General features: G+C 38.0%; 1 protein-coding gene across 1 annotated transcript; it reads left to right on the forward strand.

Moving 5' to 3' along the window:
* The first annotated feature begins 159 nt into the window (after positions 1–159).
* Positions 160–27,666, forward strand: LOC119911485. Its single transcript, XM_038730391.1, has 14 exons — positions 160–265; positions 354–389; positions 519–788; positions 2,036–2,296; positions 2,439–2,714; positions 2,902–3,201; positions 23,537–23,800; positions 25,564–25,668; positions 25,782–25,797; positions 25,914–25,999; positions 26,465–26,515; positions 26,603–26,665; positions 26,775–26,837; positions 27,495–27,666. The coding sequence occupies exons 1-14, from the start codon at positions 223–225 to the stop codon at positions 27,578–27,580; spliced, it is 1,920 nt and encodes a 639-aa protein (XP_038586319.1). The 5' UTR covers positions 160–222; the 3' UTR covers positions 27,581–27,666.

The following is a 27,666-nucleotide window of genomic DNA, read 5'->3' on the forward strand; positions in this document are numbered from 1 at the left end:
TATGAGACGAAATTATTCAACAAAGTAGTCTTTGTCTTATATGACAAAAATATGCGGTGGCCAAACCCAGTCTAGTTGTGTGTTTTTAGTAAAGGGGAAGGAAACACAGACTCTAAACTCAGAAGAAGAAGAGGTTTAGTGAAATGTGTCTTCTGTTCCTGGTTTTTCTTTAGACAGTTAGAAGGATTTCTCAGAAACAGAGTCACAGAGTCGGTGCCGGATATGAGTATGGGACACACTTTGCTCTGTTTGCTGGGGGTTTTCTGTGAGTATCACTGACTTCCTTTATTTCATCTATTAACTCTTGAATCTTCAGTTTGATGTGTTTCATGAGGTTTCAAACTCTATTGTAGTGCTGAATATCCTCCTCTACTGTGGACATGCTCAAGGTAATTAAACAAGTTTCTTTCTTGTCATGTATTCACTTGAGATGAATCCGCATCACTCTTGAACGCATCCTTTTTCTGTCTGTCAGTGTATTTCTCATTTCACTCCATGAATCTTGCGTTGGTTTCTAGATTCTCTGCTAACCATTGAGCCAAACTGGTCCCCTTTATTTACTGGAGAGTCTGTGACCTTCACATGTGACATGAGGGAAGGAAAAGACACTGACTGGTATTACAGAATGAACAAGGATGGTCGAGAATTTCTCCACTACAACACAAATAAAAACTACACATTACAACCACTAGATACAGGCCACAGTGGTGAATACCAGTGCTTTGGAAGTCTCAAGGTCTCAACATATTTGCCAAAGGAAAGTAATAAAGTCTCTCTAACTGTATCAGGTAAGTGATGAATGTTTTACTATGATGACCAAGTTACATAAAAGCACTGATTTATGAGTCATGTTGATAATATAAAGTATAAATGTCTTTGGATTTTAGTGTAAAAACTAGTTTAAGATTCAAAAAACTTAAAGTTTGTCCAGCTCCACTAATGCTGTTTATGCAGCTGTAGAACTGTTATCACATAATTATGACAACTAAAAGCAGAACAAGAAAGATGGGCTGGGTTCAGCTGTTCACATTAAAAGATTTGCATAATGATCATAAGGATTTACCAACAAACCCATTTTTTTTCTTTGTGAAAAATGAACAAATTTTAGAAATTAGCCCTTTTAGTGTTTATAAGTGATGTATTAACAGTAATGTATTATACAGGGCTGTTGAGTGTGTAGCCTCTTTCATGGGAGGGGGGATTTTATTTATTCATAATTATTAAAGCTGTTATTGTTGATTCCAGTGAGAGTGACTTCAGCAGCTTTTCTTCTGTCTCCAACTTACTGTTAAATTCAAAATATGTGAGAAACATAAATCACTGATACATTGCAACATTTATTCATATTATTGATATGTTCATTTATTTGAGCTGACTTAGTAAAACAAAGAACCACATGTGTTACTAAGACAAGAATGTGATCCTGGAAAATCCTGCATCCACTGAAGGAGAATCAGTGACTCTGCGCTGTAGACATCGGACTCAGACAGAAGAGAAGAACGCTGTCTTCTATAAAAACGGATCACTTATTGAGAGGGACACAAACCATCAGTCATCAATAATATCACCAAATACAGTTGAAATGACCATTCAGCTACTGTCAGACGGGAGCTCTTACATGTGTAAATTTGATGAGGACGAAGAATCAGAACCAATAAAACTGATTGTTTTAACTGAAAGCTGAACGTAAGTAGTTTTCAAACTAAAGTCTCAACATTCAGGGACATTTTGCCAGAATGAGCTGCAGACATGTAGCATTCCCAGAGTGAAGCAGAGTGATGATCTTAGAGACACTGGACACAAAGAGAAGGCTGTGTCTAAATGGTCATTCATTTTTAAAGATGTGTTTGAACTTTAACCATTGTTATGTTAATGTGGCCAACAGCTTCAGTCGTTAATAAGTGTGAAACATAAAAATAGCTTCTAATGATTTCAATCAACAATTAGTTGTTGCACCACCAACAATGCTGGATTATATATTTCTCATTTTAATAATCTTTTTACATTAATCATGTCTTTGTTCTAAATCAAACAGCACAGAGACCAAAGGCCAAACTGAGAGCTGTCAGGAGAGACTTTCCAGCAGGGGGCAGTGTGACCCTGAGCTGCTCTGTGAACCCGTCATCTGGTTGGAAATACTTCTGGTACAGAGGAGAGAAAACCTCTGAACCCCTGAACACACAAGATGCTGTCTTCATCTCAGATGGACAAATCAGTGTCTCACAGGGACGACTCTACTGGTGCAGAGGAGGAAGAGGAGACCCAGTTTACTACACAGAGGACAGTGATGCAATCGGTATTGACAAAACTGACAATTTAGAATTACAGAATAAAATACAAAATGCAGGAAAACAATGTACATACATGATTAATAATTACGAATAAGGTTAAAAACATTTAAGCTTTTGTTATTTTATTATTTATTGTTTTTTGAACAGTCACAAACAGGGCTGTAGTGACTCTGCAACCCAACTGGCCTGAGATATACTCAGGAGAGACGATCACTCTGAGATGTGAGATCAAGGATGGAGGAGACACTGAGTGGGAGTATGAGTGGAAAACTACGAGCTCATACAAACCTCAAAAACAGAATCAATACATCATCAGATCTGCTTCATCATCACACATTGGAGAGTACAGGTGTCTGGGCAGAATGAAAAGTGGAAAGTTTTCAACAGACTGGAGTGATGCTTTCACATTGACACTATCTTACAGTAAGTCATGTCATCAGTTTGCTGAATCTAAAAGATATTAAAATTGCTATTTTGGTTACTATATATTAAGCACCTTGATATTTGTATTGTATATTTGAAGAAAGATGGAGAAAATATGTAGGATGCAAGCAGTGCATGTAATTCACCACCATAACATGTTTTTATTCTTAAAATCCCCCTCCAACAGAGCCCCAGCCTGTCCTCACTGTGTCTCCATCCTGGCTGAGTCCTGGAGCCTCAGTAACTCTGAGCTGCAGAGTTAAAGATCCATCTGCAGGATGGAGGTTCTTCTGGTTTAAGGCTGTTCCCAAACTATCAGCCAACTCCTACGACCAAGAGCTGCTACCTGGCAGCAGCAACGGGACTGAACAGGATTCCTACATCGTTCATGGACAGACACACACAGCAGGATATAAGTGCAGAGCTGGAAGAGGAGATCCAGTGTATTACACTTCTTACAGTATAGCAAAGTTTGTCTGGTCTGGAGGTCAGTTTGATTAGACCTTTCCATGTTCACACAATAGAAGAAATGTATTTACTGTTGTGACCTTTTTTTTTTAACTCAGGTCAAATGTTCAGTTTTCCAAACTCTTCTCTAAAACAGTTGTTTGATTCTTCTTCTGGACTGGACTCAATTTTAACATGAGAAAATCTCCTCACACCCTTTCATCCTACACACAATTTCTCAAATAGTGGAATCAGCAGCTACCTGTGTCCTTTGACTTTGGAAACATATAACCTCACTGTGTAAGGCCACTACTGTACATTGCGTGTTTAACTAGATACCATAAATGCTTTTTGAAAGAGTTTTATTTCAGCGAAAATCAGCTAAAGACACATTTAACTAACCACTAATGCCCAAATCTGGATATAAATAACAAATTCATTCAGTAAGTGTATGTACTTTAGTAGCATATAAGGTTGAGGCACTGGTACTTTCTTTTTTGTTTGTCTTCTTTCCTCCGTCCACTTCTTCCTTAATTTTCCATTTACCTGGCCTTCTTTCTTAATTTCTTTTAAATTAAAGTCTGTGTTTCTTGTTTTTTTTCTCTCTTTCCCCTAAACATGTAAATGCAGAACCTTTAGTTGTAATTAGTTTTTTTATCTATTCTGGTATTGCTGATGTAGTGCTTTCTCAGTATCATCTAGCATGAGTTACAGCACCTTGGGTTCTTTTCAGTAATCTGCACCCTATAGCGTCAGTTGCAACTTTTAACCACTAACTACTTTAGGAACACTCTGACAGAACTATTTTTACAAAAGATGGTGCAGATGTGTAGTTTTTAACTCTTTTTAAACTGAAAATCCTCTGCTTCAAATGTGTATATTTATAACAATGACAAAGAGGTAAATCTTATGACAAGGCAGTATTTATTTACTTTTTTTTAAAATTAAAAATAATAAAATTTTATTAAATAAAGTGACCTTTAGGGTTTAGAGAGATGTCCCCTCAATTACCTTAACCAATAAAAGTATACAACCGTCCACTTGTTCCCCAGATATTGTAAAACTGATCAAGGTCAGTCTGTACCTTTATAACTCTTGATGGAAACTTAAAAGTTCTCTGCACTAACCGCTGCAAATATCTGAGTGTACCTTAGCAAACAATATTGTTCACATTTCAACTGCTAATGAACATTCAGCAGCAAATACCTCAGATAACTTCATATAAAACAATAATCATATATATCGATAACCACAGCACTCTACTCAGTTACTCTAATGGGCCCAAAAAAATAAAACCCGGAATTAAAATAAACAACCCCCGTTGCAGGCCTGATTGCAGCTTGAGCGCGCTGAATGACAGTTTACAGTAGAGCGGATGGTCCCTTCGCTCCCTGAGCAGGGTACCAGTGAGTTCTGTCCGGGCCTCAAAGTCCACATACACACACACGGCAAGCGAGCCGTGAGATACTATGCTAATTATCCTACCGGCCAAGGTCAGCTCAGAGATACACAGTAATGTCCACAGCAGACTCTTAGCCAAAAACACACTTATCTTAAATGAGTCAGGCTAACACTGTAGACACATAGACTGTATATAAAGGTCTCTACCCTCTAATATTCGTCTTGGTTCGTAGCTATTGGCCACTCAAAATACAGTCGCACGTCTCCCTTGTTTTCCTGCTCCTCCAGTTCCTCTGACTACTAGTCCCGCCCCCTAACCAATCATACCTTTTACAAACTAGATGTCTCTGTCAGTGGACTAATCAGAGGCACATAAATAAAACCCATAGCTTTATTTCCAATGTGGTGTTTTTAATCTCATTTAAACCTCTATATGTGTGATATTGTGTTTCTATTCACCAAACAATCAAAAAGATTAAAAACAAATCAGACAAGATTGATTAAAATTATGGTATTTTCTATTTTCTCATTTATCACTTCATATGCCTAGTTTGTGCCCTCATTACATGTTTTTGTTTTTCAGATTTTCATCCAGCAGCGTCTCTCGCAGTGAGTCCTGACAGAGTGCAGCACTTCACCGAAGAGTCCGTGTCACTGAGCTGTGAAGGAAACTCTACTAAGTGGAGAGTGAGGAGGTTTTCTAAATCTGGCCACCTGCCACACTGTTCTTCCTGGGGGACAATGACTGGATCCACATGCAACACCAATAAATCACAGTACATTGATGGAGTGTTCTGGTGTGAGTCTGAAACAGGACAGTTCAGCAATGCAGTCAACATCACTGGGCAGAGTGAGTTTTTATAGCATTTTATTGAACATGAATGATTTTAATACTCCATTAAATCAATCAGAAATTTGAGTTGCCAAACTGATTTATTTAACATCCTGTAAATAAAACTATATCCAGTCTATGTTTTGACTATTATCAGTAGTATTGAATGTAGTGTATTCTTTTTAAAGGAATGGTGGCATTACTCATTTCTGTTGCCTGTTAGATTTTTTAATTTCAAAAAGAGTTAAACATTGACATTTCTTGACCTTCTGATTGTTGATCTTTGTTGTTGTATTTTTATGTTGTCAGTTTATATATTTATATGTACACAATATTCTCTTCCGTTACGTTACTTCTGCATGGCACAGACCCAGAATAATGCAACGTTCTTCTATTCCATATTTATATATTTCCACATTTATTTATGTTGACTGTATGTTTGTCTACGTGTAGCACCTTATCACCACAGCAAATTCCTCGTATGTAAAACACTACTTGGCAATAAAGCTTCTTCTGATTCTGTTTCTGAGAATATTTCTTAAGAGGCTTTGTTGATGTAACAGGGAAAGGTATATCAGGTATAGCTTAGAATAATTTAGCTGACCCCATAAGTGTTTTCTGACATTCTAGCTTTAGGTATTTCTCACATGTACTTGTCCTTGTCAGGGAGACAACAATAGACTGATTAGTTAGAGACAGTAGCTCAGGCATCAGGCTAGCAGATATCAGTGTTCTCTGGGAAGGTTGAATCCTGCAAGAATGTTTACAAGAACTTACTGGCTCCACAGATTAGAGTTTAACTCATGGATAGTGAGAGATTCCAATATGACGCAGCATTGGAGTCTAAACATCAGATAGATAGTTCTGGGTGTAAGGTGACCTAATAGAGAAACCTACAGGCACTAGGGGGAAGACAGAAACATAAAAGGGACCACAAGATGTTATCCTTCAGATTTGGTGTTGGCATTTGACGTGTTCACATGTTGTATGCTGGCACTGTATCTCCTCGGTTGGGCTCAATAAACCAAGCAATGTTAAGTCTTCATCAGTCTCCGAAACTTCTTCACACCTGAACCTGGCTCACAATATTTCTCAACAAAAAGAATATTTACATTAAGACGTGTTAAGTTTCAAACACACAAGCCAAATGTCAGGTATTTGTTCAGCGACTGTACGCATCTATAACATTTGTTTAAAAATATTTAATTCATTTTTATCTTTGTACATCAACTTGTTCAACCTTCACCAGCTGATCACATATTCCTTGATCTTTTTACAGGCAGTGATTTGATCCTGGTGAGCCCTGTCCATCCTGTGGCTGAGGGAGAGTCTGTTACTCTGAGCTGCAAGTTAAAGACAGAAAATGTTCTTTCTAATGTAGATTTCTATAAAAATGGAAAACTCATCCAAAATAAAACCAGAAAGAGCTGACTCTCCCTGCAGTGTCAAAGTCAGATGAAGGCTTTTATAAATGTGAAGGAAGAGAGTCACAAGGTCAGCTGAGTCGATCATCACCAGAGAGTTGGATGTCAGTAAAATGTGAGTGTGATTAAACAGCATTTTCTTGTAAGTTGTATCACAGGTAAGTGTAAAAAAGTAAAGTAAAAGTAAGTTGGCCTTGTTTCAGCAGACTTAACCTATTAGTTTGTGTAAGAGATGTTTTCTACATTGGTTATTCAATAATGAAACATAAAAATACAAAAGTAAATATGTGATTAGCAGTGAAAGGTGTGTTAGTTTATATTACAAAGTAGTATTTATTTTGAGCTGAAGAAACGTTTCATCAAGCAACAGGAGGATGATTTATTGTGATACTGTGATATCTAGACATAAATGATACATGATCAGGGGTTTATTTAAGTGTATTTGATCTTATACATTTATTTACTGTGTAAGTGTATTTGCATTTGTGTGTATGTGATATATTTTGTTTGTTATATATATTTTTCTATTGTTCTTCTCTGGCCAGGGTGAAAGTCACCATTTGTGAGGCTTGATGAGACCATAACTCTGTTTTTGTAAATGTATTTAAGAAAAGTGTCATATAATTAATATTAATATAGATTATTATCATGGCAGCGCCTGAAAGCTCTCCATTTCCTGTGTTGTTGATTGTTGGGCTGGTTTGTGGAGTTTTACTGATTATTCTCCTGCTGCTGTTTCTGCATCGCTGCAGAAAGTCAAAAGGTCAGTTCTTCTCCTTCTGATATTAGATTGATTTCACACTGATTAGTCAAACTCACAGATGTAGTCTGATGTCATTACCTGCACTGTAATAAAACCATGTAACAGCAAATGTCTTTTTTTTTTTTTTTTTACAGATTCATGCTTTATCAGGTTGGTACAACGCTCTCTCCTCTGCGTCTGAATCCAACAGCAGTACATCACATGTTCCTTATCAAATCTGCTGTATTTACTTGTGTTTTGGGGTCCAGCAGGTCTCAGAGCACCAATCAGGGCTCTGCTACAGATCACATGATCAACCAGGATGAAACTCAACACAAAAAATACTCTCCTCTCCATGGTCAGCCTTAATCCTTTATAACTAATCACTTACATTAAACTTAATGTTTACATTTCACGTTATCTGTTTTAGAAGATTACGGAATTCATATAATGTAATTGAAACACTGATTAATATGACATTAGCTTTATTTTCTCTGCTCTTTAGATGATGCTCGTCTCTATGAATCAATCAAAGGCCTGAAGAAATTGAAAATGGTACAGTATATACTTTTGTTTAACACGGAGCAGTTAGAAATACTAGAATAAGATGATATAAGGTAAATAGAAATGATGGAAAACCCCTGAATTTTAAACAATATGTATATTTCAGAGGAATTCAGCGAGGTCACATATGCTTTGATTGAGCTGAAAAACATTGCTAAGAAGGGTGAGTAGTTTATTTTATGTCGTGAGAATTACAAGCAATTAGGTGAGATGGCTTTTGTATACAGCATTGCCTAAATTAAGCCCAGTAAATTGTCTTTTCATGCATCCATCTGGTAATACACCAGAGGTGAGCCCTGTTTATTCAAATGGCAAGACAGGATCAGCAGCAGGTAGACAAGTACAACAGACATTTTGAAGTTTTTGTTGGGTGCTGCTACCTGACACAGTGTAATATTTAATACTTCCACTAAAGAGCAGCAGTGGTCATATTATAACCCCATGTACTGTATATATAAGAGCTTTAAAGGGTCAGTGATTTAGTGGCATCTTGTGGTGAGGGGTGCAAATTGCAACCAGCGGCATTCACGTGTTCCTCAGATGGTCCCATTCCTGAGTTGTGAAGTTTTAATTTCGACTTCGTGTGCGTTAATATCACACACGTTGTGAGGTTCTGGGATTCTCTACTCAGAATTTTTTCCCACTTCAATCACTGATTCTAAGGTAATAAAAACATAACCATTCATTATATTATATTATTTGCTTTTCTGTCAATAGATCCTCTTAAATATTACACACTGAACCTTTAGGGCTTGTTGGATTTGCGGTATGTTGATTTTCAGATACTCTATATGGAAAAAAGTACTAGGACACCTAAACATTACATTTATAACATCCCATTCTAACTCCATAGGAATTAATACAGAGATGGTCCTCCCTTTGCAGCTATAACACCTTCCACTCTTCTATGAAGGCTTTGTACAAGATTTTAGAGTTTATCTGTGGGAATTGTTGCCTGTTCATCCAGAAGAGCATTTGTGAGGTCAGACACTGATGTTGGACACGACGGCCTGGCTCGCAGTCTCCGCTCTAGTTTATCCCTAAAGTGCTGGATAGGGTAGAGGTCGGTGCTCTGAGCGGGCCAGTCAAGTTCTTCCACACCAAACGGGGAAAACCATTTCTTTATGGAGCTGGCTTTGTGCACGGGGGCATTGCCATATTGAAAGAGGAAAAGACAAAAAACAAACTGTTTGTGAAAATTGTAAGAAAGACCACACCATGAAAAAACAATCCCTACCAAAAGTATTGGGACAGGGGTGTCTGGTACTTTTGTCCATATAGTATATGTTTGATTAAATAAATATGATATGTAATCTCTCACGTTGTTGAAAAAGAATTAATAGGTGACAAATGAGTTGGTTCCACCATAGATAGTTGTATTTAAAAAAAATTGTCTGTCTACGTAATCCACTTCCCTCCTTCTTGCAAAAATGTATTTATTATTAGGGGATTTTGTCCCCCATCACTTCCACTAAAAGCAAATAAGGAAGGGATGTTATCAGGGCCAGCATGACCACGGGGGATGATATAGCAGTTTACTGTTCATATGGGCGTGTGACTATTGTTTTAAGACACATCTCAAAAAGGTATGAACCACTCCTTTAAGCATAGTTTATTTGTATCGCTCTGCATCACGTACAATGTCTCAGTGGGCTTTACAGGCACACAGCATCAATGGTTCTTATCCCAGACCAAATTCTCAAAGACGGGAAACAAAAGATTTACTCAAAAAACAAACAGAACACATCTGAGGTTATGAGGTCATGGAATGAACATCAGGTCGTGACATAGTCCTTTTATCTTAATTTTTCCATCAGTTCATAACTACTGTACAAATTAAACCTGAAACGTGGCTTCTGTTTTAGACAATCTGATGTATGCAGAGGTTCATCCTATGATAAAGCCAAGAAAGACAAAGGTAAGTAAAGCTTACATCCACCTGCAGCTGTTACTGTCCAACAGGTTTGTCTGGACACAGTGAGTTCTGTGTCCATCCAACACAAATATTTTCAATACAATGGTAGCTGTTACTGATTGACGTAATTTAAATGTTTTCTGTTTTCTGTATAATTTTTGTATTTAGTTATTTATTTTACGTATTCTTAAATCCTTCCTTGATTTTCTATCAACTATCAGTGTTCAACTATCTTTTGTTGTGAGTACTATTGTAACATGTTTTCTCTTGTGTTTTGTTTTTGTACACTACATTTATTTTACATTATGGATGTAGGCATTGCTGAAGCAAAAAACTGTATAGAAACATATATCAGTACATTGACATTTCAAACTGGTACGACTCCTTTTACAGGAAACTCAAGTCCTGCAGCAGCGGATGAAACCGTTTATTCTGAAGTCAAACTGGGAACGACTGTTCAGTGACATTATAATGTATATTGTTATTAGTCACTTTAGTGATTATTTTACAGATGGTCACATTGGTTATAAATGGGTGTAAAATGCCATAAAGCAGCCTTAATTCTTAAATAACCCTAAATCTCTTTCTCCTATGGTTTTCCTCCACATCAATAAAGAGATCTGTACCAACAAAACCAGTGGAACAGTGGGTGCACCTCGGACTTTCAAATGTCAGGCAGTATTTTGTAAATTTCAACTTATAGCACACAATTTAAAAGAAACTTGGTGAAATGACTACAGATTATCTCATATAATTATTTACATGTTCCCACTGAGTGTTTATGTCCTATATTTTATATATATAATATAATATATTTAATACACGGTCACATTTTTTGTTAAAGCTCCTGTAGACGACTTCTTTTCAGTTTAAGATAAAAAGCACATTAGTAATATTTAATTTATTAGATGTGATAAAGCAGTCTGACAACTACATTCTACTGTAACACAGCTGTTCATTTAAGTGAAGAGTGACACTATGAGATGGCGCTTCCTTCACAAAAACACATTCACACATGACACTGCAGTCACGTGTCTCAGTTTAGGCTGTAGTTTGGACAATATGTTTCTAAGACTTCTGAAATTGAAATCAATGAAATCGTCTAGTTGTCAATAGTTATTATTCAGCACAAACCCTAATTTTACCCTCAGATTCCACCTTAATGACTTTGAAGTTGTGTCTGACATATATATATCATATATATTGTGTATCAGCTCGTTCCAGCTCTTCATTGAAGTTATATGCAATATCATGTTACCACTAAGTAAGATATTCAAAACAAAAAACACACCAGCCCACCTAATGGACACTTTATTTTATTTGAATTTTAGACACAATTAACCCACAATTTAGCCTGATAACTAGGGATGTTTCTCCTCATTTGTGTGGAAGTATGATGTTGGCTTTGTGAAGAAATGATAATTTCAGAACACTGGGTGCACTAAGTAAAGAAACTCTTTCTCTCGATCCCCTCCTGTAGCTGTCCATGGTTGTGATTTTTTTTCATGAGGGATGCATTGCCTCTAAAACACTAATCTGACCATGTAGGCTTATGTTTATATCTAAATTATATACTTTAGTTTTTATCTATAAGTATGTGTGCTTTTTAGGAAAACAGGTGTTTGGGGTTAGTAAGTAGCAGGCATTCAGAGCAGGGTCAAATTCATGAAAGAAGACAGCATTTTCTTGGCAGTAAATATGTAAAATTTTCATTCATTAATTTTTTTTGCAGTTTTGTGAGTTGGGAGAATATTTATTAACAACGATGGTCGTTCATGGCTACGGGTAGTCCTAACGACCGTAACGACTGTCGTTACAACAACCAGGAACACTACCGAACCAGCAGTATGGACGATGTTGGCAAACGACCCCACTGAGGTTAAATAGCTGAGTTTCCCTACCAGTCAGTCAGAACTGAAGAAGTCCCTTGGACTTTAACTTTCGTTGGAAAACTTTGTGTAACACTGTCTACAACAAACTTCATGCTCTGCTTAAAGATTCGGCATTAACTATAATACATCAAATTATTTATTCTTGTGTCAAAACATTGTGTCAGTTTGTCCCAATATAGGCTACTCATCTAGATAGATTATGTCTCGATAACAGCAGATGAAGTGAGCTGCAGAGATGAGTTCAGTGCACGCACAGTATGGTGAACATACTCAGTGATGAAGCCCAGAACTGCAGGGACAAAATAAAACAAAGATTAATGACATTACCAAAAATGCTACTTTAGTTACAAACATTTAACTGCCAGTTTAAAAAGACTGGAGACAACAAACCACCCTGCAGAACTCCATGCTGACATGAAAAGACACATATATAGACCTATGCCATCACACCTACAGAATAACTAAATAATTGCAATAAAAATATACAGAAGTATAAATACAGAAGTACATTCAACAGGGAATTAAATCCAACATATTAGAATTGTAATTGTTGATGAAGCACTTCTCTTTATGGACCTGGTAAACAAAATAAATACAAGTGAAAATATGTACATGACACATTAACCCTATAACTTCAGTCAGATTTGAACTGCATACTGACCTACACTTATATTTACCTCTAGTGTATTGAATAATGATGTAAAACAATGTTAAATAAACAAAATAATTATAATGAAAATAGCCTGTGTTGATATTTGTACCTTCAGTTGAATCTGGATTCACGATATTGTAGTCAGAGCAATAAAATATGTACACTTGTACAGAAAAGTTTGGATGTAGTAGTGTCCAGTGGGCCAGCAGAAGTAGCTCAGAAAGCAGTGCTGCAGGCTGGCAGTCCAGTAGCAGCTCGGAGAGGAGGGGGCCAAGGTGCTGCTGAGAAAATGGGGAAACAGAAAGGGAAATGCTCAGTGATTTATTGTAGGAAATCCTCTTCATGTCAATCCCGTAATCATACAACAGAAACATAGTGCAGTGACATCCAGTGTTGGGAAAGTTACTCAGAAATTGTAATATATTACCAGTTACTTATTACTCCTTAAAAAATTAATATTATTACTTCACTTATTACTGGGTGATAAAAGTAACTAGTTATGTTACTATATTACTTTCCAGTGTTTCCCACAGAATGACAGCGGGGTGGTGGGGGGGTCACCCCGTCACGTTTTGTGCGTGGTGGCTTCTGGGACAAACCATATATGGAAGTTCAACTTCCATCAACTTCCGTCACATTTGTCTGTGGGCTGCAGCTGGACCAAAATTCCACAAATGTGTAAAAAGGAAGTTACAAATGCTACGTGACCTACAAATTGGCATGTGAAATAAAAAGATCTTTGTACAGATTAAATTGTGTGTATTTGCAAATCACACTGTATTTTTGTGGATATGATTTTACACATCACCAGTGTAAAATTACACAATTGCGCATCATTGTACACATTTGTAGCTTGTCTTCTGTGGGTTACAAATATTAAAGTCCAAATAAATCTTCCATAATAATCAAACCAGCATAAAGGTTGTAGTTTGTTTTCACCTTCAGTCGTTCAGATCCCGCTTAAACCAGTAAAGGAAAGCACAAAATTCAGGTTGCAGGTGCACTTCACAATATAAAAATAAATATAATGCAATAATCAGTAGCTCTTTTTTGTTCAGTAAATTCTTTTGAACAACGCGGAGGCTTCTTCTATATGTACATTGCATTGCAGGTTTTCTTACCAGCCACACGCTGGTAAATGCACATAAAAATCAAACACTCAAAAGGTACTGTGGCAATGACAAACTCAAGTGAATCACTCCACTAAACACAACTGCAGAGGCTAACTAACAAAGTACTTACTTCACTAATATGGCACACAATCAACACACATGAGGCACACAAGTCAACTGGCTGTGACAAGCTGCCAAGAGCTACTGGAGGGCTCTCCTTAAGAGCAGGAGGTAATGCTGAGGTGGTGACGAGCGATTGTTAGACCTGGAACAGAGGGGACCAATGGGTGGACTGAAGTCAGCCTGACAGAGCTCCACAGAAACCAGGAAGTAGGCGGGTCTTCATTCCACAGGTAGACCTTTCTTCACCACAGGATCACACAGCCTGCTTGGTATATGGTGAGTGGATAGTGCCAAAGCAAGGATTACCAGGAGAAGGAGAAGGAGCAGTCTTCCCTGCCGTCGCTCAGCTATATGTTGAATAATATTTATTTTGTTGCATTGCGTGTTTTTTATGTGGAGATGTCTTCCATTGCCATTTCCAGCTACAGTTGTTTAGTAAAGTCTGATGCTGTTGTGATGCGTTTTCATTTGTTCTCATGATTTAATTTGCAGCGCCACCCCTCTGCCAGTTAATGGGCCTCTCACTGTCTTTGTAATTAACATTTGAAAACAAAACATTTTTGGTAACATCAAATATGTGGAAATATATCCCAGTTAACAATTGAAGGATGGGAAGCTTGAACTTCAAGTTCAAGTTGTCTATGATATCTATAATGCAGAAGTGTAACATAATTTCATGGCCTATTGGCCAGTCAATTAAATTCCAAATATTACCAGTTATATTTTTGAAGTTTTAGCCATAGTCTACATAGTCTACATAGTCTACATAAATGTAAAAACACACTCAGTGTAATATTTAAATAGGTAAACCCCACAATTAATTGAGTTTTTGCTGCCTGATAAAAGACGAGGTCCAACCTTATGTAATGTGCTACAAAAACACTAGACTATAAGCAGAAATTTTGAACTAACTTGAAGTGCTGTAGTTAAATTGCAGATTATATAGACTATTTACCGAACAAAACATAATACAACCTTGTTCATAATATTTTGACATCGTATTAATTTTTTGTGTGAGTTTTACAGGCCCTTGTCTTGTCAGAATAGGCCTTGTGCTGAGTATTTAACGATTTGATGTGTATGTGGGCATGGCGGTATGTTTGGTTTGTGAGATTGAGTGTGATGTAGTTTTAGTGTATAAACAAGTTCAAAGCAGACAAACAGAACAGTGATAGCTGCCATTAACTTGGCCAAGTTGTCACTGCACTTTCCTTGAAGCATCTAGTTTCCTTGAACTTTGGCTGAACAATTGCGGCAACTGATGTTCATGAAAGGTTTTTGTATAAGCAAATGTATACTTATTTGGGATAGTCTATGCTATTGCAAAGGTATTAGCAACATCTTTGAGGTTGTACATAATGATGTGCTCCTCCAGGGCAACAGCGACATCCGCAATTTCTTTTACCAGCAACTCCTGCTTGCTTTCAACTTCCTCTGTAACAATGAGAAGGCCAATGTTCACTCCTTTTGTAGCCTGATGAGCCATTTGTAGAAATTTGATGATTATTTTACTTTATAGGAGAGAGGTTAAAATGAGTAAACTGTTCCTCCTTGGTCTGTTCGCTGAGGTCGCACAGACCATCCATCTTGCTGCAAAGCTACGTGTTTGGGCTTTCAGCGTTGATGCATTGAGAAGGAGACGGATCTGCCTACCTGTGTGGTGGGATCCGTTTTCTGTTTTTCCTGCAAGGTCTGATGGAGAAGGGGCTGTCGTGCTGCAGCTATCTCCCCTGTCACAGGGGGTTTGGTGACAGAACAGTCTTCACCAACTCCCTAGTGATACGCTTTCTGCAGGGTGTGAGAAGACATCTACCGGTGACGTGTCTCTCTGCGCCTCAGTAGGACTTGCTGCTTGTGTTGGTGGCTCTAATATCTGCACCTTATGAGCCCCTGGAGCAGTCCTGCTATCTCTTGAACAGTCCTGCGCCTTGCTCCCACCTCTTCTACGAAGTTGAGTGAGCTGTGTGCCTGTCGGTTCACCCCAGCTGCATGCTGGTTCTTGGTGCCCACAGTGCAGCCAGATTGAGACAACACACCTCCATTGTTCTTTAGAACATAAGGAGCATGTTCAGGTCCAGGACAATAAATCTGGATGCTTTCTATCCCCCTACCCCACTTAGGGTGCAGGGAGATGAGAGTGCATCTGTTGTGTCCATGTGTGCTAGGCTAATGTCCTATGTAGAGCACACAGCCCCCATTCGATGCACTGGTCGGCTGTTCGTTTGTTTCAGTGAGAAGAGCCAGGCCAGCTGGCTTTGTGAGTGAATCTCCCAAGCCTGGACAGGGGCGGGAACAGACCCACCATTAGCTGTGCGTACCCATTCCAGTGTGGAAGTGTCTACGACCCTTTATCTGCGGGGTGTGTGTCGAAGAGATCCTGGTTGACTGTGTTGGCAGGTTACCTAAAACCAACGTTGGTAATCAGTTCCCACTTACAATGATGTGTGTTGCTATCGATTAAAAGAAGCCATTCCTTTCTGTTGAACCACTGCCGTGTCAGTAACCAAAGCACAAGTCAAGTTTTTTACTACATATGGTTTGCCAAAGATAGCACAAACCAATCAGGGATCTAATTTCCTTTCCAAAGTATTCAAACAAACCCTTAGCTTGTTGGGCAACTCGGTGTCTAGCGCCTGTCACCCCGAGTCACAGGGAGTTCTGAAGCGCTGGCACCAAACCTTAAAATCCATGCTCAAGAACCACTGTCATGAGAAGTGTAAGGACTGGGATGTAGAGGTGCCTTTTGTAATTTTTACCGCACCTGACACAAAGCTAGAGCCCTTAGGGTTGTAGCAGGTCTGCGTATGATTTTTATTAAACTTTACGGGCACGACCTTAAGATTTGCAGTCGAGGCTTTAGGTCCTTGAGTATAGCTTAGTAATTAAACAAATTTTTGGTAATTCGATAGTTGTTAATGGTTCAGTTATTCTAAAATCATTTATTTTAATCAATCAATCAGTCAGTCTCAAATCTGAGGGAGAATCCTCTATACAGGGACCCCGGACGCTTAAACAATACACACACACAAATCACTATGATCAAGGTGAAATTTACTGACTAACTAAAGGGAGTACAACAGTGGGAGTAAATATGGGAATATTACAGGAATAACAGTCAACATGAAAAAAAACAGAAGGTAATGAACAGAATATGTAATAAGCCAAGATCAGTACACTGGGCTCGATGGGATTTCAGTTTGATATTGTAGAGGGAGAGGATTCTACGAGAATGAGGGCACTAATGCTCGGAAATTATGTTGCAAATTTATTTTGAATAACCTAGGGGTTTCTTAACTATAGATGAGGGCCAACTAGAGGACACCAACGAGTCACAGCATGTGGTTTGTTTTGCCTTACTTATGTCGTAATTCCCCGTAGCAAAGGCTCACTGCCGGTTGGGCTCGTGGATGTTGTCCTGGCCAGGTTGGGTGGCACCCCGGTGGCGTCTCAAGTTGGGTTCAAACCGATGGAATTGCTCCGGAGTCCTTTGCGGGAAAACGCTTGCAGCAACGGCCAACTGGCGACACCAAACTCGGCAAAAGTAAGGCAAAACAAACCACATGCTGTGACTCGTTGGTGTCCTCTAGTTGGCCCTCATCTATAGCTCGGCGGAACACACTCCAGACTCTCTCGTTGGAGCCATGACTTCGTTCAACTCGAGACGAGAATTGAAAGGGCTTCTGGGTATCTGGGTCAAAAGTTGCTTAGAACGATCGAATAGCGTTAAAACAACAAAATCAAATAAGACACATAGATTCGCGAGGACCCGGGAATATAGGCTATTTAATGTTGCTGAGTTTAAACAAAGTCTGGGGATAGTTTGATCCCAGGCAGCTCCAAACAAAAGTCAAAATCTCCCACTAAGAAAAATGGGGTTTCAAGAACATGAAGCTTTCTCAGTTCGTCTGAAGGAAGTTTAAAGAAAAAAAGATACAAGAGAGTACAAGAGTTTTAGTTTCAAGACAGTGAAACAAAAGACAACAAGGTCTTCATCTGTTCCCCTTTTTTGGGACGTGGTGACGTCATTTTGGGAGTGGGTATCCCTAGGGGAGTCACCCTTTGGCCTCAAAAGTGTTAACTTTTAGTGGGATAAAGAAAAAATATATATTGCGCGTATTTTCCATTTAATCTCTCTCTCTAATATTACATATAACATTAGAAAAATACTTAGTTCTAAACATTTAGATAAAAACAAGTAGAACAAGATTAAACACTAGAAGGTTAATTGTTTCTTAATTGTTATATACTTACAGTTTTTCTGATTGTTTACACACATTTTCTGAAAGAATGCCTCATATTCTCAGAACTCTACACACAAATCAAAAAACACACAATGGGCAAAACCCCTCAATTCTCCTGCAAAATGAAACTTTACATTCAAAACAATGTTTTTTCTTCTCAAAATGGTATTTTGTTTTCAAATGACACACAAATCATATGAATAGACATTCATAAGAACCAGTTGAACACTGATGTGCTCAATGTAAAACACTATGATGAATGGAAAACACTTCTTCTCCATTCATCATAATGACTTAGGCTTTTTTTTTTGTTCAGTGTTACACGTGTACACAAGTGTGTTGTAAAATATTTGAGAATATTGTTTTTATACTCAGAACACACAAATACACGGTAACAAATATATTTTATTTGTCCCACAAAAACAATGTACACAGTGTACATCCCATTCCCAACCCAACACAAAGTTGCACATACACTACATACAAAACAACAGAAGAAGAATTTACTGTACACAGTTACAGTATAAAAAAAACAACCTAAAAACCAAACTATGCTGCATCCTCTCTTCTGTTGCGGTCTGGCCACAGCACCTCATCCACATCACAAGCAATGTTTTCCCTGGCCAAGCAGCGCAGGAAATATCGCCTAGCATAGCGATTCCAGCCATGAAAAGCATCAGCTGCTGTATCTCCACAGCTTGGAGAAGAGGTATACGTGTTTGTGGATTTCGGTCACACACTTTCCATCTCCAGTCAGGAAAAAATTCCTCAATAGGATTGAGGAATGGAGAATATGGAGGGAGATAAACTAAAAAGCGTGGGTGGACAGTGAACCAGTTACGAACCAAAGCAGCCCTGTGGAATCTTACGTTGTCCCAAATGACAACGTACCTGAGCTACTCTGGGCCGTCTACCTGATCTGGTGGAATGAGTGTGTTGTGTAGGGTGTCCAGGAATGTGATCAGATGGGCTGATGTGGGTAATCGCTGCACACATTGTGATGTTCCCTCCGCGCTGGCCAGGGACTTCAACAATGGCACGCTGGCCGATGACATTCCTTCCCTTCTTTCATCTTTTGTGGTTGAACCCAACCTCATCAATGAAGATGAACTGGTGCTCCACTGCAGCCACCTCTAGCTCAAGGACTCTGAAACACACATGACAATATCAGAAATAGACATGGAGTGGTCACTATTGTGAAGCACAATCATTATGATTACAATATTGAAATATGTATAATTTACTGTATACAGTTTTGAGTGTATGCATCAATTGTGGGACTCACTTGCACATAGTTATATCGCAAATCTTTGACTCTTTCTGAATTGTGTTCAAATGGCACCCTGTAGACCTGCTTCATCCTGAGATGATTTCTGCGCAAGACACGGTCCAGTGTTGATAAGCTTACCCTATCAATATTTTGAAATATGTCATTGTTTTCTATTATTTTTCTTTGTATTTGCTGTAATGTTATGGTGTTGTTTTCTAGGACCATGTTTATGATTTCAGTTTCCTGTTCAGAAGACAGAAGACGTTCCCGACCACCTTGTGTTGGTAATCTTTCAGTTCTGCCAAACAAATAGTAAAATACTGTAAATACAAAGTAGGTATACATTTCCTAAATACTTGAAACATACTTTACAGTATTTTTACAGTCCTACAGAACAGTCCACAGGCAATACTGTACTACTGTACTCATTGAGTACTGTATTGATACGCAGTACTGCAATTTGCTAGTGAGAGTAGATTTCTTACCTGTTCTCATTTCGGAAAGTCCGGATGATGGATGCTACAGTGTACCTGCTCAGATTGGGCTGTACTCTTTGCCCAGCCTCCCTCATTGTTAGACCATGGTTGACCACATGATCAACCAAAGTGGCTCGTATCTCATCAGAGATTACGGTCCTTGGCCTTCCTTGTCCTCGTCCTCGTCCCCGTCCTCGTCCTCGTCCTCGTCCTCTTCCTCCTCTGGCTCTGCCTCTGTTTCCAATGTTGGTTGCCTGTGTGAGAGAGAACATCAGATTTCCTCCTGTTTTGAACAGCTTTTTCTACCAGCAGCTATGTTGTACGACACACGGAGCTAGATGGAGCCGGTGTAGGTACCAGATGTGATCGGGTGGTCAGAACTGCACGGGGGCCTGGGCCTGCAGGTAACGTCACATAACGTGATTGGCTGTATATTTGTATGATGTGGCAGAAGGTGATCAGCTGTACGTCGGAGTGTTTACATCCATAGTTATATGTATACATTTTATTGTTTATTCAAAAATATGATACTGCCATTCATAAAATATAGCTGTGCAATTCCAACATTGTTTTCTGCTTAATATGATATGAAAAGTGCAAAGTGACTGTTCTATTTTTAGCAGGGACTATGTACAAGACGCAAGTTAAATTGCCTTGCCTGAGCAAAGGAAGTGGTTGTACTTCTGTGAGCTTTGTGAAAAGGGGAAGGAAGGAGGAGTGGATTATTCTTAGAAACATTATTTGTTATGTTATGGTGTTGTTTTCTAGGACCATGTTTATGATTTCAGTTTCCTGTTCAGAAGACAGAAGACGTTCCCGACCACCTTGTGTTGGTAATCTTTCAGTTCTGCCAAACAAATAGTAAAATACTGTAAATACAAAGTGGGTATACATTTCCTAAATACTTGAAACATACTTTACAGTATTTTTACAGTCCTACAGAACAGTCCACAGGCAATACTGTACTAATGTACTCATTGAGTACTGTATTGATATGCATTACTGCATTTTGCTAGTGAGAGTAGATTTCTTACCTGTTCTCATTTCGGAAAGTCCGGATGATGGATGCTACAGTGTACCTGCTCAGATTGGGCTGTACTCTTTGCCCAGCCTCCCTCATTGTTAGACCATGGTTGACCACATGATCAACCAAAGTGGCTCGTATCTCATCAGAGATTACGGTCCTTGGCCTTCCTTGTCCTCGTCCTCGTCCCCGTCCTCGTTGTCGTCCTCGTCCTCGTCCTCTTCCTCCTCTGGCTCTGCCTCTGTTTCCAATGTTGGTTGCCTGTGTGAGAGAGAACATCAGATTTCCTCCTGTTTTGAACACTCTATTTTGAACAGCTTTTTCTACCAGCAGCTATGTTGTACGACACACGGAGCTAGATGGAGCCGGTGTAGGTACCAGATGTGATCGGGTGGTCAGAACTGCACGGGGGCCTGGGCCTGCTGGTAACGTCACATAACGTGATTGGCTGTATATTTGTATGATGTGGCAGAAGGTGATCAGCTGTACGTCGGAGTGTTTACATCCATAGTTTATATATACATTTTATTGTTTATTCAAAAATATGATACTGCCATTCATAAAATATAGCTGTGCAATTCCAACATTGTTTTCTGTTTAATATGATATGAAAAGTGCAAAGTGACTGTTCTATTTTTAGCAGGGGCTATGTACAAGACTCAAGTTAAATTGTCTTGCCTGAGCAGGAAGTGGTTGTACTTCTGTGAGCTTTGTGAAAAGGGGAAGGAAGGAGGAGTGGATTATTCTTAGAAAAATTATTTGTTGTCAGCCTGTGAGATCATATTGATATGAGCTGTAACTTCTTTACTGGCACAGCTTCCTCTTAGTCTTCCTCATAATGTATGCTTTCAAGCTTTAAAGTGGTGTTTCAGTTTTGGATGTGAAGATGGGACATACTTTGTTCTGTGTGCTGGGGTTATTCTGTGAGTACATCACTGACTTACTCTTTTCGTGCTTACTAAAAACACTTTATGTTGCATTCACAGCATCACGGGTTGTCTAGAAACTGTAGGTTTCTTTTTAATGTGCCAGGGGAAAGTTGTGACACTGTTGTTTCGTCAGCAATGATGATTTAATACTGTATTTATAAGATGAGATAAACCTTTATTGATCTCCAGCGGGCAAATTTGGTTACTCTAGCTTACTATAGACCTACACATATTTTAAATATTGTCTTGTCTTTTTGTTTCTTGGCTGGTGACTGACTTTAAAGTGGAAGACTGTGTTGTGATAATGTTGATTGAGATTTGATATTAGACATTATCTAACCACAGTTGTTTTTTGTTTTAAATGACTTTGTTTATTCTCATTTTGACAGTTTGAGTGTGAAAATATCTGATGAAATATCAATCTTTATTTTAGTGCTGAATACACTCCTCCACTCTGGACATGCTGAAGGTGATTGCACAATCTCCCTTTTTCTGCATCACTCTGAATCACATCATCTGTCTTTATTCATTTATTATCAACATGTGCATCATTTTAGTGCATTTGTATCAACAAAAAGGAGAATATGACTATAAAGTGCTTGAGAGTGTTAACTTTCATATTCCAGCAACGTAGCAAACACACAGGCTAGTGAGTATAGATCTGCTTTTAAATTATGTGGAAATGTACTTATTTAGCAAACATATAAATTATTATTAAGTGAGACTTTTTCTAAACTCAGTGTTAATTGTGGTAGTGATTATGATTTCATACTTTGAAAACATTACATTTAGCAGTGGTTTATTGCCACCCATTTTGCTCATGATAACTAGTCTGGCTAAGTTAAAAAAGGAACTAAACTCTATCACGCAGATAATGATGTAAACCAGGAGGGTAAATGGACATGAAGAATGCATTTAATGTTTCGAGGTAAATGTGTTAAATGTGCAGGATCCAAACTGCACTCAATCCATAAACAAGAAAAGAGTTTTAATTCTGGGATATCTATTTCCAGCAAATAAAACCAAACCTGTCCTCACTGTGTCTCCATCCTGGCTGAGTCCTGGAGCCTCAGTAACTCTGAACTGCAGTGTTAAAGATCCATCTGCAGGATGGAGGTTCTTCTGGTATAAAGCTGTTCCCAAACTATCAGGCAACTACTACGACCAAGAGCTGCTACCTGGCAGAAGCAACGGGACTGAACAGGATTCCTTCATTGTTCGTGAACAGACACACACAGCAGGATATAAGTGCAGAGCTGGAAGAGGAGATCCAGTGAACTACACTAATTATAGTAACACTATGTTTGTCTGGTCTAAAGGTCAGTGTGTTAGTGCCTTTCTTTCTTCCTTTTCTTTCCTCTATTCTGCCCCCACAATTAGTCATGTAGCTACCTAGCGAAGGAGTAGGTTACAGAGTATAGCAGAGGCATACGTCATCATCATTCATCAACAGTGTTTGGGTTACTCTCACTGCTGGAAAGGAAAAACAAAAGTTCTGCACTGCAGGTTTAAAAGACACTGATTTGTGGTCAGACAGGCACATGGACAGGTGGCAAATGTGGCGCCTGCAACAAATAAACAGGCATGTAAAGAGACAAGATATGGGTACAACTAGGAGATTAAAATAACTGATAGTTAAAAGGAAAACTATGTGTTAAAAGATGGAGAGCAACCACTGTAATTAATATTAAGACAGTCAAAAGATGATTTCCACTGTGCTGCTGTTAATGTCATGATATCTCTGTGTTTGTTTTGACACCTCATTAGTTCTTTTTCAGATTTTCATCCAGCAACAGTCAGAGTGAGTCCTGACAGAGAGCAGCACTTTTCCTCTGAGCCTGTCTCACTGAGCTGTGAGGGAAACTCTTCTAAGTGGAGAGTGAGGAGGTTCACTAAAGCCGGCCATCTGTCAAACTGTTCTAAGTGGGGAACAATGACTGGATCCACATGCAACATCAACGAACTTCCAAACAAAACTGCAGTGTACTGGTGTGAGTCTGAATCAGCTCAATTCAGTAACGCGGTCAACATCACCGTACAAAGTAATTGCTTTTTTGTTTTAATTCTTCTTATTTCACAATTACATAATTTAACATCTTATATTCAGATTTTATAGGTGATTATATTTTTTGGTTATATTATATAACCAATGCAGTGAAACGTTAAGGAGAGACATGGAACCCGCCATGAAATCAGTTTTTCTGCCCTTCACAGTGTTTATTATTAGACCTCTTATTATCAAAGAATTAGGACATATTGATCCTCAATGGCATTTGTGTAAAATTAACCAATTAAATTTTGGGTATGTGATTCTAATCCAATACAAGTCTTTTTGTCAAATTCAACAAATATCTCCTCACGGTCCACTAGCTGTCGGTTCTATGTGTGTGCTGAAAAACAACCTGGTGTTTGTACCCAGCCCAGGTTCTGTAAATGGGAAACAAATAAAATGACTTGGACCGAGCCACACAAGACTTTTCCAGCTGTTCCAGCCATGATTTCTGAACTGCCCACGGACATTCAACTTACTCTCTAGTACACCAACATAGCTGTTGGTGTGATGTTAGCTGTATCTGTCTGGAGTTATTGTGCTGGCTCTGGGACTGCCTCGTCCTCTGTGCACGTTAGCTTCATAGCAGCAGTTGTAGCGACAGTTTGCTAACCCACAACTAAGCTAACATTAGTTACATTACTTGCTTTGTAATGGTTCGCTCTATTGCATGGATGTGTCATGGTGTTGGATTTCTCCAGAATTGCACACCAAATAATAAAGAGCAATTGCTGCTTATTTGTAAATATCTGAAATGATGAATTAATATTGCAATTTTACCTGATCTGATCAGAGCATCAGTTGCAACTTCATTAATTGACGCCACAGTGACTATAAACCTCCATCACCTTTGGTTATGTAAGAGTAACAGCAGAAGTGTATGAGCGATGAAAAGGTTTGCAACGACTTGATATTATTTGACTGTTTCACAGATAAAGATGGTGAATCCTGTCCATCCTGTGACTGAGGGACAGTCTGTTGGTCTTGGCTGCAAACTGAGGACAGGGACATCAGATTCTAATATATTTTTCTACCGAAATGGATGTCTCATCCAAAATGACAGGAGAGGGGCTGAATATTGCTGCAGTGTCAAAGTCAGACGAAGGCTTAGTGGAAATACTCAGGAAATGTGTCACCACATCTGTTTCTTTAAAACTTCCTTTTTCAGAAGCTATGTCACAATCTGAGATAAAAAGAGGTTGTCAAATACTTACTTAATACAAATACTCTAATTAGAAAACTAAAACAGGAGGTTCTAATGTACTGTGAATGTCTAATATCACACAGTCTAACAATAATTACGTATGTGCGCAGGTATGTACAATAAGTGTTAATTGTGTACTGCACTTGCATGGATGTACATTTGGACATTTGATTTGAACATTCATTTATGAACAATTTATACTATATATACTATGTGTATACTGTGTGTAAGCATGTGTGCTCTTAAGTATACACTTGTATAGTTATGTGTACATGTATGTTTTTTATTATTATTATTTATTTGTGAACTATAAGGTGTTAATGTATGTGTACGCACATGTGTATAGTGTGTGTAGTTTTTTTTTCCTTCCACATATAATTTCTGCAACTGGTCTGTTTTTGAACATGTGGCCCACTTGATCCTGGATGTGGGTTCACTTGTGAAGTCTTTTACATGGTTTCTTCTAATTTAGATTTACTAACTTGTGACCTCTTTTGTTTGTGAAAGCACTCAACTACAAATAACATTTATTAATACTTACCTTTTATTAGGACCTGAAGACTCTTCATTTCTTCTGCAGTTGATTGTTGGGCCAGTTTGTGGAAGTTTACTGATTATTCTCCTGCTGCTGTTGTGTTGCTACAGAAAGTCAAAGGGTGAGACCTTTTCCTGCTGATACTTGATGGTTTATAATCTGACTATTCAAAGTCATTATTGAATTCAGTGCCAAAACAAAATAATGTAACAACATTTTATTTTTGTTTTACAGATTCAAATTTTGCCAGGTGGGTAGACTTCTCTTCTCTCTTAGGCACTAAATGTTCCTTATTCAATTTACTGAATTTACTATATTTTATATATATTGTTTTATATATATATGTTTTATTTTATTATATTTTAGGACCCCACAGAGAACCAATCCGGGCTCTGCTCCAGATCAAGTGGTTTACCAGAATGAAACTACAGTGCACTCCTCTCATCTGCATGGTCAGCCTTAAAAATGATCCAGATCCATTTATCATTTCATGTTTATGACATTATCATATCACAACACTTGCTTTCTGGTAGGCTTATTTTCAAGACTTAAACCAAATGAACTTTTCAGTTAGTCAATTGGAATATAATAAACTCATCTACTACAACCAGAAAAGATCAGAACTGAAAATTGGTTATAGTCATTGTTTACATTGTCTCTAGCTGAAATTATGTTAAACTATGAGACAGAGAGTATCATTAATTTATGGTATAAAATACATTTAATGCAATTTGAGTTACACCTTTGACATTACCCAATTCAAATAACTCAAAGAGTCTAAACATCAATGTCTTTTGCCCATATTTATATCTTTAAGACAATCTTACAATATATTTGAGTATATTCATCAGAAAAGAAGCAGCTTAGTTTGTATCCTAAAGTTGAAATGATCAATTTTACCGTGACTTGATTTTCAGGTGATGCTTGTCTCTCTGAATCAATCAGAGGCTCAGAAAATGCTGAAAATGGTAGGTACATTTTTTTATTTATTTACACACAGAAGAATATTAGAAAAGAGTTGACAATCCTGTAAGTTAAGAACATGTATATTTCAGATGCAGATGAATCCAGCTATGTCACATACTCGTTGATTCAGCTTAAACACAGTAGTAATAAAGGTGAGTATACAAACAATAAATATTATAGTCAAAATATTCATCAGGCCAGTGATTTCTAAATAAAAGACAGTATTAACTCATCTTTTGATGCATCTGCTCATCTTTACAGGGCAGCATAATGAACCAGAGGAGAGCTCCCTTTACTCGAATGTGAAGACAAGATCAGCTGCAGGTACAGTCACTTGCAACAGTTTGTCCAATAGTTTGTTTTGAAATATGCAAAATATTATTGAAAGTAACTCTAGTTCAAATCACTCTAATTTTACTTCCTGTTATATTTTTGTTTGTTTTTTAATCTCTGGTCATGTTGTTGCAGACTAGCCTGTAAATGGAAATTCTGTTCTAGAGAAAAAAAAATACAAAATACTGTTGATTTTTGCTGTAAAATGATTGCTGTTGGTTTGTTGCTTGGGTTTGAGTTTGTTCTCTGACTCAAAAGATTTTAAATAATCTTAACAATGCACAAACATTTCTTATTTTTTTAATATTATATTTTTATTGATTCTAATTAAACTTGCTTAATTGATATCCCCTCTATTGTTGTAACCTGTAACTATTTTCCTCCTGTTGTATTATGCATGCATAGTCTTTATTATGCATGTATACTGCAAATATGCATTTCTGACGAAAACAGTTTTCATGTATCATTAAATTCTATAAAGAAAAACACAATACTCTGCTGTGTGGTTGGTTTGACCTTTGGGCTTTGCAATACTGTCATTTAACCTTTACCTAGATAATCTGTCTGCAGTTCAATGTATATTAAATCTATTATTGTTAAACATTTAAACAAATTAAACAAACAAACTAATCATCTCTCCGTTCATAGGAAGATCATCTCCTGCAGCAACAGAGGAAACTGTTTATTCAGAAGTCAAAATAGGAACGGCTCTTGGTAATAATGCTCCCATGTAATGTGCATGTTGTGATTTGTGTCTTTAAAGCGACTACATCTTAAATATCCTTTTATCTCTGCTTTTGCTGGTTTTCTTCCAGTTCCA

The sequence above is a fragment of the Micropterus salmoides genome, unplaced genomic scaffold (genome assembly GCF_014851395.1).
Source record: "Micropterus salmoides isolate LMB-PRFRI ecotype aquatic unplaced genomic scaffold, ASM1485139v1 Ms_hic_scaffold_2, whole genome shotgun sequence".
In the NCBI taxonomy this organism is placed as follows: Eukaryota; Metazoa; Chordata; class Actinopteri; order Centrarchiformes; family Centrarchidae; genus Micropterus; species Micropterus salmoides.

What these genes read in the sequence shown, in the direction of transcription:
- LOC119911485 (XM_038730391.1), top strand. Translation starts at nt 223, where the DNA reads ATGAGTATGGGACACACTTTGCTCTGTTTGCTGGGGGTTTTCT. An exon ending in AGTCTCTCTAACTGTATCAG is followed by an intron (nt 789 to 2,035) that starts GTAAGTGATGAA and finishes TAAATCAAACAG; the next exon opens with CACAGAGACCAAAGGCCAAA. An exon ending in CACATTGACACTATCTTACA is followed by an intron (nt 2,715 to 2,901) that starts GTAAGTCATGTC and finishes CCCCTCCAACAG; the next exon opens with AGCCCCAGCCTGTCCTCACT.